Source organism: Pelmatolapia mariae, linkage group LG14 (genome assembly GCF_036321145.2).
Source record: "Pelmatolapia mariae isolate MD_Pm_ZW linkage group LG14, Pm_UMD_F_2, whole genome shotgun sequence".
NCBI lineage: Eukaryota > Metazoa > Chordata > Actinopteri > Cichliformes > Cichlidae > Pelmatolapia > Pelmatolapia mariae.
In genome coordinates, this window is record NC_086239.1 from 12,092,649 (window position 1) to 12,101,518 (window position 8,870).

General features: G+C 43.9%; 1 protein-coding gene across 3 annotated transcripts; it reads right to left on the reverse strand.

The window, feature by feature from the left end:
- Positions 1-2,023: 2,023 nt before the first annotated feature.
- On the reverse strand, positions 2,024-4,068 carry phox2a (paired like homeobox 2A). 3 transcript variants are annotated; one of them, XM_063493943.1, is made up of 3 exons: positions 3,846-4,068; positions 2,655-2,842; positions 2,024-2,518 (listed from the first exon to the last, which is right to left on the reverse strand). In XM_063493943.1, the coding sequence occupies exons 1-3, from the start codon at positions 4,066-4,068 to the stop codon at positions 2,024-2,026; spliced, it is 906 nt and encodes a 301-aa protein (XP_063350013.1). The 3 variants fall into 3 exon arrangements, with proteins under 3 accessions (XP_063350013.1, XP_063350012.1, XP_063350011.1); XM_063493942.1 differs by having other exon boundaries at positions 2,643-2,842; XM_063493941.1 differs by having other exon boundaries at positions 2,024-2,571; positions 2,621-2,842; positions 3,846-4,059.
- Positions 4,069-8,870: the final 4,802 nt, after the last annotated feature.

An 8,870-nucleotide genomic window follows, 5' to 3' on the forward strand; every position in this document is an offset into this window, starting at 1 on the left:
GTAGTGCTATCCAAAGTTTCTCCAGATTCTCTGAATCTTTTGGTGATATTATGTGCTGTGAATGGTGAGATAGTAAAGTCTTCACAATTTTATGTTCAGGAAGATTATTAGAAAATAATTTTGCAATTTGTAGACTGGAGAATCGCCTCTCTAAGATGCTTTATTTTATATACCTGATCATCTTTTATTACTGACCTGTTGCCAATTAGCACAATTAGTTGCAAAATGTTCCTTCAGCTGTTTCTTTTTAGGACCACTGACTCTTCTAGCCTTTTGTTGCCGCTGTCCCAATTTTTTTGCGATGCATCGCTGCCATCAAATTCTCATTGAGCTCATATTTTATAAAATAGTCACAATTTAAACATTTCATATGTTTGTTTGTTTTTTCTATTCTGTTGTTAACTGAGATTGAGATTTGCAGATCATTGCATTCTGTTTTTATGTACATTTTACACAGCATCCCAACTTTTTTGGAATTGGATTTGTATGACAACCTGTATATGTTTGCACATAAAACACAACACTGTTATGGTGATGCCACACACAAGAAGCCAGACCACCACGCACGCCAGGTAATGCCTCCATAATGTAGATTTATTAGAATATTCAGAGTAGTGCTATAACATCTCATTCACTCGAGCTTTCTGTCAGTCCGTAGTTGTCGTTGACTTGTTGGTCCGTGAGACAGGCGCTCTGCAATGAAATGGATCTGTAAAGCAAAAAACCAAAAACAAAGCCTACCTAATATTTATATTACTAATTACAGAATTTACAGTCACAAAACTTTATGGGGCAGTTCAAATAAATGCGCAGGTTTCTCACTGACATAATAAAAATATTAATAAATACTTTTTTTTTCTTCCTCAGAAACCAGTGAGTTTCATCAAAATGCAATAGAGGTGATTTACAAGCAACTCTCGCAAGCTAAAAAAAAAAGGAAAGAAGAAACAAAATCTGAGTATTAATGCGGATACAGTACAAAACTCCATCTCTCAGTGTATTGCCAGATTACCCCACATGTGTCACCTATGGGAGAGAAATGTATGACTCGTAAGCCTGCTAAAGATCCTAACCCGGACTGCGACCTGCTGTACAAACTCATTTGTTCACTTCAGTCCGGTCAGAAACATCAGATATAATCAGGCTACAATCTGCTTTATTCCGAACAAAGAACGGGGGAGGAAGTAGCAGCATATGAACTAAAAATGGAGTCGAAACACCTTGAAGTCTCCAACTCTTTGCCTTGCAAAAGTCTGACAAACTGTTTGATAGATAAAGGCATGATGGGACGGCGAGAGTGTGGGATTCTGGAGGACTTGATACAGTAAAGAAGGAGGGGGGAGCGTGAGGTGAACTGGGGATGTCTGGTCTAGACCCGGCAGGTCTAATTGGATTTTTGGGTGCCCCTGCTCTGCTTGGCAAAGAGATTTAGGGGGGAACCTATTCCGACTGGTGAAAGCCTGTGTGTCGGGGGGGCTTAGAGGAAGTTGTGCTTGAGGGTGAAAGTTTGCTTCCCCAGCAGATTTCGGAGTGTGATGTTTAGATTTCTGCTTTAAACTCATACCTGACCGCCATACTCATCAGAGCTGCTGCCATGCACCACCGAGTTTGCTGCAGTGCAGTGAGTGTGGGAATGTAAGTGCACCAGAGAGACCGAAAAGACGATGCAAATATGGACAGTTTAAGGGCCTGTATAGTTTACCGTTATTAAGTAAAGTATTTCTCTTTGTTTTATCGGAGAGTGAGAGTGGAGTCATTGCAGGAAAGGGAGGAAACTGCCCGTGTCAAGGTAGGTTTTACAGGTACAGTGTGCACTGTTGCATAATATTTTTGGACGGCAGATGGTGAGCAGACCTGTGATTTTATTTTCTGAGTCGGTTAGAGAAGAACTGAGAACCTTGCTGGACCGCAGCAGACTACAGCAACGGATTCAGTGTTTTAATGGGCAAGTCTTGTCTCTCTCCACAAAGGCTAGAAACTCCTCTCGCTTACAGTTTGTTTCTCATTTGTCTTCCTCTGTTCTTCAGAACAGATTCGTCTTGATGGTGGGATTGGGTTTTCTGTGGAAAGAGGACAGGACTCCGGCAAAGGGCCCGGTCATACTGTCCGCTGGCTGCCAGGCCTTCAGAATCTCCTGAGTCTGGGCAGCGGGCTGCGCCACGGCCGGGTTGGAGGGCCCCAGACTGGACCAGCTGGGAGGCTTCAGCCCCTGGAGAACCGGAGAGCTGGAGGTGTTGGTGTAGCTGCTGTTGGCAGGAGCCGGACTAGGGCTCAGACTGGCAGGGCTCCCCAAGTTTCCATTGGCTGAGCCCGGCAGGGAGGCCGTGCTGTCAGGTGTGGGGCTACAGGTGGACTCTTTAGACTCATCATCATCTGATGAAGATCTTGGCTCCCCGCCCTTTTTCCCTCCAGAGCTGTTGTTGGTGCTGCTTCCTGTGGTGCCAGCAGAGCTGTTGGCTTTGGCGTTGGCTGCACGCTCCTGCTTACGGAACTTGGCACGTCTGTTCTGAAACCACACCTGACAGAAACACACATACACAGGTGAAGACGGGGCATTAGGCGGATACACAGTTTTATTTGTTACATAAGTGTCAGACGTCCTGACTTTCACTTCATTTCAGTCGTGCTGAAGATTTAAAAGCCTGATGGCACACCTGTACTCGGGCCTCGGTCAGGTCTATCTTCAGCGCCAGCTCCTCCCGGGTGTAGATGTCCGGGTAGTGCGTCTCTGCGAACACGCGCTCCAGCTCCTTCAGCTGGGAGCTGGTGAACGTGGTCCTGATGCGCCGCTGCTTCCTCTTCTCGTTCAGGCCAGATGGGTCCGAGAAGAACTTGTAAGGGACTGAAAGGGAATAATTGTTTCCGTTTAATAAAAGAAATATATATATTTTTAATAGGGCTAAACTAGCGCGTAAAACTGCGGAGGCCGAGCACTGAGTCGCAGAGGCCACAAAACATTTCACGCCTCATCTCGCCGCATTTTTTTTATTATTTAACTTTTTAAAAAAATAATTTATTTTTACGTTTATTTTTGTTGTGTAAAAAATTTTTGGGAAATTTTCTGTTCTTGAAATAGTTATTAAAAATATAAATTAAAAAAATAGCTCTTGTAAGGTTACTGAATGAGGAGGGTTAATTGATTAATTGGTTTTAAACCCATCCGTAGCTGACATCTGACCACACCAACCCGGACACCGGGAGGCTGTACGATCGGTTGATTTATAATAAAATGTTTAGTGGGAAAAATCCATTAACTGTTTGTTTATTCTCTTTTTTTAAAAGTTATTACTACCCATTTTTAAGTGTTAACCATTCCTCCTTACTAAAAAAAAATCAAAATCGCCTTGTTATAAGCTTAAATAAGCCAGGTTATTGGATTAATTTATACAGAGTTTTGCCACAAAAATAATTCGCCGTCTATGATTGTTAATGCAAACAGAAACTATAAGATTCTCCAGCACTTTAGTCAGTTAAAATCCACAGACACTGCGGAACAACAAACATTAATTACTTGTTTAAATAATGATATAATTATCCCCGCTAAAAATAAAGAATGATTCGCCTTTTCTATTATTATTATTATTATTATTATTATTATTATTATTATTATTATCATCATCTCCTTCATAAGCATGATATTTAATTTAGTCATTTCCACTAAAATAAAGATAGTTTGGAAAAAGGCCTCGGGTTTAAAATTTGTGTCATATATATTTTTTAAAAAAAAATCATAGCTGACAGTTAAATATGATAATATATTTCGCCCTTCTCTTGCTGATCTTTTGGTGTCTTAATGAAATCTTGCGGAGACCTTGAAACGGGAACACAAGGAGAGGTCCCTGTACCTGAGGAGTAAGGTGTGGGCTGGTGCTCTCGCAGGGCTCCCAGCGTGCAGCTGGTCGTGCTGAGGGGAGTGCAGCCAGGGTTGGAGAAAGGGCCGCTCCGGATCGGGTTGTACTGGAAGGAGCTGGCCTGACTGCAGGAGCTGAAGTCCGCGTAGGCCGACGCTTCCATGGCCGCCATGCAGGAGTCATAGGAGTTCAGGTATGAGTAATCCATCTTATACATGGAGGTCAGCCGGCGCAGACACCGGTCTGTGAAGAAGTGCGCTGGAAACTCGGGTCAGGGCGGCTTCAGTCGGGTCTGCGGCTGCTGTTAGTTTCTGGGATTGCTGTGAGTCGTTTAAACCAGTCAGAGTTGGACTTTTTTCTCCAGAATCTCCTGACGCGGTTGGTTTGTTTCTCCAGGCTTTTGTGGACTTTAAGGTTTGTATGTCACCGTCACGCGGCTGGTAAGTAATCCAGATGTTTTCTCTGCAGCTCCGCTCTCTCTCCCTACTCTCCCCTCTCTCTGTCCGTCTCTTCGGCTCCCCTCCCTGGACTGAGGTTCGCTCTGCGCTCGCGCTCCGTTTGACAGCGCGCAGCGGCTCGCGCGCTGTTTATAATAAACTTGGCAGAGCGCGAGACAATAGCGAAGGCGGTGGTCTTGTTTCCATGACAATGCCACCAGTGAGCGAGCACGGACACGGACGGCCCCCCTCCCCTCTGCTCCCCTCCCACCGCTCTCTGCACCGCCCACGCGGCCCACAGCATCGCGAGCTAGCAGGTGTCAGCGGAGTTAAATCGCGCGCGTCTAAAAACAATTACAACCCGCTATAACGCGCGTGCATCCTTAATCGGACGTTTGTGATTCCGGTGAGTTCAGAGTTTTTCTTTCAGCCGTAATGTGACCAAAACCGAACGTCACTGTTTCAGAGTTTTACTGACGCGTCACTATAATCAGTGTTTACGTCATAGTAATGGCCTACCTGTCGCCTGGGCGAACACAGGTGTTACTAATGAAATTAATGTAGGTGCTTAGCTTAATTCATTCCAGCTGTTTAAATGAAAAATTCAGCTGGTGAATAAAGTTTACAGGTGGAAATTTTTTGAACAACTAAATGAATACATTTTTATTCCTTTTTTACTCCTCGCTATATTTTGAAGCCACTCGCTCTGAAAAAACTTACAGAATATGCATGATCGCTTTGGAAACCTTGTCTGTGATTTTTATTTATTTATTTATTTAGGATGGGTCTTCTAGGAACTAAAGTAAAGCACGAATGTAGCCAAACAACACATCAGGCCTACAAGCTTGGAAACATTTTATTTTTAAAACGTGAATACAAAGAAGCTAATTTTATAAAGAAAATGTGCTCCGTGCTTGAGAAACACACCCTCGGGATAGACATCCTCGCTGTTCTGGGAGGTTCTAGTGAAGCGTTTTTTGCGATATTAAGACATATGTGACGACTTTAAGCCATAACAGTCTGCTTAATATCGTCACAGGCGACTGAAATACGCACAAACAGATTCGCCCCCCAAATAATAATAATAATAATAATAATAATAATAATAATAATAATAACAGTAATGCTCCATGACCGGTCAATAGTGTCCCTGCGAGCTCCTGGAACCATCCGCGGCTCAGCCACAGAAGTCTTTATGTGAGGGGAAACGTCCAGATGTGACGGTGATTGGTGAGATTAAAAGCTTTGATTTGATTCCGATCACTTTTACGGAGATGTCACCAGAGTGAGCGTCAGTTTGATGTATAGGACTAGAGAGGGAGCCGGCTGCGGAGACAACCGAGCAACCACGACAGGCTAACCATAAACGCATTGAAGCTTCATAAATTGGTTTAAGTTTATTGTTCGGTGTCATACAATGTGATAAGTCATATCCCACACGGCCCCCATCACACAGACACGCGCGCGCACAAACGGGGAGGCTTTGAAACCGGCAGGGAGGCAGACGCGCGCGCGCTCCACGTAGCTGCCAAATGTGGTGCCATTTTAAAAAAAGAGGGGGTTTCTCGCTGCTTTTCGTGAAATTAACACGCATTTCATTAGTTCTAGCAAATAATAAAATCCACAAACCAAAATTAGGTTTTGCGTGTATGCGAGGAATTAATTAAGTTTGGCCTGCGTGCACGCGCGTAAAATGCATAAAAATGGCTCAACGTGCGCGCCCTGCCTTCCTTTGACCACAGGCTGCACACGCTGCAGCTGCTCCTGATGATGATGCTGTTGATGCTCCTTAATGACATTAACCCGCTGCACACGCGCGCATGCGCGCATTCGCTTCTCCGCGTTCGCTTAAACTACAAATAAGCGACAATAATCAGATTTGTTTACGGTGTTTATCGTGTGATGGAGTTCGAGGCGGGGCGGCGCGCGGGGCTAGTTGTGTTCATCTTCTGCTGATGCTGCCTGAACATCACAGATGAGGCCCGCACGAGACAAACAAGTCTGAGGCCGCTGATTTCACGTCACATGTTGTCATTACAGGGACCCAACTCTTTTTTTTCTTTTTTTGTATAATACGATTTTATTTTATTTACGATTTTTTTCTAGGAATTGTTAAACTCAAAGACTTCGTTTTACAATACGCTACTTATCAAAACCACCGATTTAATGCACATTTGAAAATATTTGGGGCATCGCCGTCACAAAGTATCATTACGCATTCGTTGCAGCTCAGTGCAGCTGGTACTCGAAGGTCTTCTTGACTTCAGGAGAAAGACTTTACATATGATATTAATAAAGAAAAAAAAGTTAATTATGGACCACTTCATTTATTGCTTCGTGTGTGCGTCACGACACTTTACACGATTTTCAAATCCTTAAACAAAATCACAGCGAACCTCCTTAACGCGTGAACTAACAGGGATAACCTTCATCAACCCTTATAACATTTAAGGCACATTAAATACAGCCCTACATTGTGTGAGTTTTTCTTTCCTCTGTTGGATTTCCACATTAACCGGTCAGCTCCCAGGCCTTCCGTCTGTTGTATGTCCTCTTTTCTCTTTGCTGGGTTCAGAGGTGAGTTTACCGAGAAACTTAAACAGTTTCAAAGTTAAACTCTCCAGGGTCGTTTCTGCCTTCAAAAAAAAAAAAGCGCAGCCAGGAACGACCCTAGCTCTCCCGCTTTTAAACCATTTAAACTTTAATCCCTTCAAAGAAGGGACCGGTCTCTTCCAGGCCGCTAATCCGCCCTATAGTGCTCCGGCGCAGGGGGAGACTTCTCTGCTGCGAAGGCTTTAACTTTGGACTTTTACATTCATGGGGCGATTTTTAGGAAACAGTAACGGGGAGCTTTGGCATTCATGGCGTCTGAGTCAACAGAGGGGGCACACAATGGTCCCCTAGAGGCTCCTGAGAGCCCCTGAGAGAGGAACCCCGACTATAAGGATTATAGGCCCGTGGGTTATTAGGGAAAAGCGAATGAAGGCCCGTAGCGTGCTGTCTGTTTGTAATCAGAGTATGACTGACTCCTTTCAGCGACTGATTGGTAACATTATCTGGTAATAAAAATTCAAATTACCGATGATAAAACTGTAAATGACAGCTCTACAAAATAGAATAGAATTAAATAGAATTGCATTTATTGCTGAAGCTGTTATAGTGTCTATCATTTTTAATGCGCTAACCTCGAAGTCTATTATAATAATAGTAATAATAATAATAATAATAATAAAATAGTAATAATTGTATTTCAAGGTTTCATGGGAGAAGTTTTAAAGCCTAACCCAATCACTTCATGTTCTCAGTGAGGGACTTACTGAGGTCACAAAATTATCCAGAGCGCATTAACCTGCATGTTTTCTTTTGTTTTGCTTTTTTTTTTTTTAAATTCAGGCCACATTAATTGTCCTGTCTTCCCGCTAAAGGGGGATGATCCGCAGAGAAATTAAATTCTCGGCGTTTCTTTTTTCTGCTCCCGTCTTTCCTGCTGCTCTAATTCTTTGTGATGGTCTTCCTGCCCTAACGACACCGACTGGAGATCTGCAGGGCTGCATGCAGATTGGCCTTAACGAAGAGGGCGGTCGGAAACTCGTGTGTGCGCCTTGTTGGCGGTGATGGCGCACGGATGAAAAGGGCGGCCTGTGTGATGGATGGATGGATAGTCTTGAAGGAGAGATGGAGAGGTGTGTGGGTAGAGACGGGGGAGAAGGGGTGAGTGAAGGATGGGACAGCGGCGACACTGGCGTGATGAAAAGCCACCCGGGAGGCCCAGTCCGGTTTCTGTCTCTGTGACAGGCGGCGGGTCTGACATTCAAGCGAGGCTGTCAGTCAGAGAGAGAGACTGCCAGGTCCATCCATCCATCACCGAAGCTCAAAGAAGAACATGTCCCATGTGCTCAAAGCAGTTTTCTTGCTCCAGACTCAGGCAGCTATTGATTCGCAGGTCTGGATATTAACCTCCTCTTTGTCGAGCTTTGAAAAAGAGCTGTAATGCTCAAATAAAAGCAGAGATTACACTATTTCATCGACTTAACTGAAGTCAGTGCCAAGGTCCAGAGTACAATAAATTTTACACTACATGATGTGAGCATAGCTACATCCAGCTGATGGCTGTGCACCAAGAGAAATGCTTTTTTAGGCAGGCGATAACCCTCCTTCACTGCCTGGTTTAGGGTGACCAGGTGCCCGTCTTTAAGTTTTACTGCACAGCATTTGTAGTCCTCCTCCTCCTGTTTGACCGGCTCTGCAGGACATGCGGTTTTCTAAAGTCTGGATTTTACCCCGAACTATCAGAAAGAGAATAAAGAGCCAACTGGCCACTAAAGTTTTTCCGTTTTTCCCCCTTTGTTTTAGCTTGTTATCTTCATTGTCAAGATATTTCTTTATCTTTATTTTGCAAAGTAGAAAATTTGGTGTGAATGAAGCAGCATGCGCGTGTCATAACTGGCTAAAAATGGCGGAAATTGTCAGATATGAGTCAAATACGTTCTGCCAATCTATGGCTGCATCCCCACTGAAACCCAGGATATACAGGAGTATATAAAACTATTACATGATACCATGAGAGCAAACTTCAGCTTCT

Bases quoted from the DNA above. Each gene is read 5' to 3' on its own strand.
- phox2a (XM_063493941.1), bottom strand. From the start codon at position 4,059: ATGGATTACTCATACCTGAACTCCTATGACTCCTGCATGGCGGCCATG. The intron at 2,843-3,845 runs GTACAGGGACCT...ATTCCCTTTCAG, and splicing joins GCCCACACCTTACTCCTCAG to TCCCTTACAAGTTCTTCTCG. The intron at 2,572-2,620 runs TGAAATGAAGTG...TAACAAATAAAA, and splicing joins TTTTAAATCTTCAGCACGAC to CTGTGTATCCGCCTAATGCC.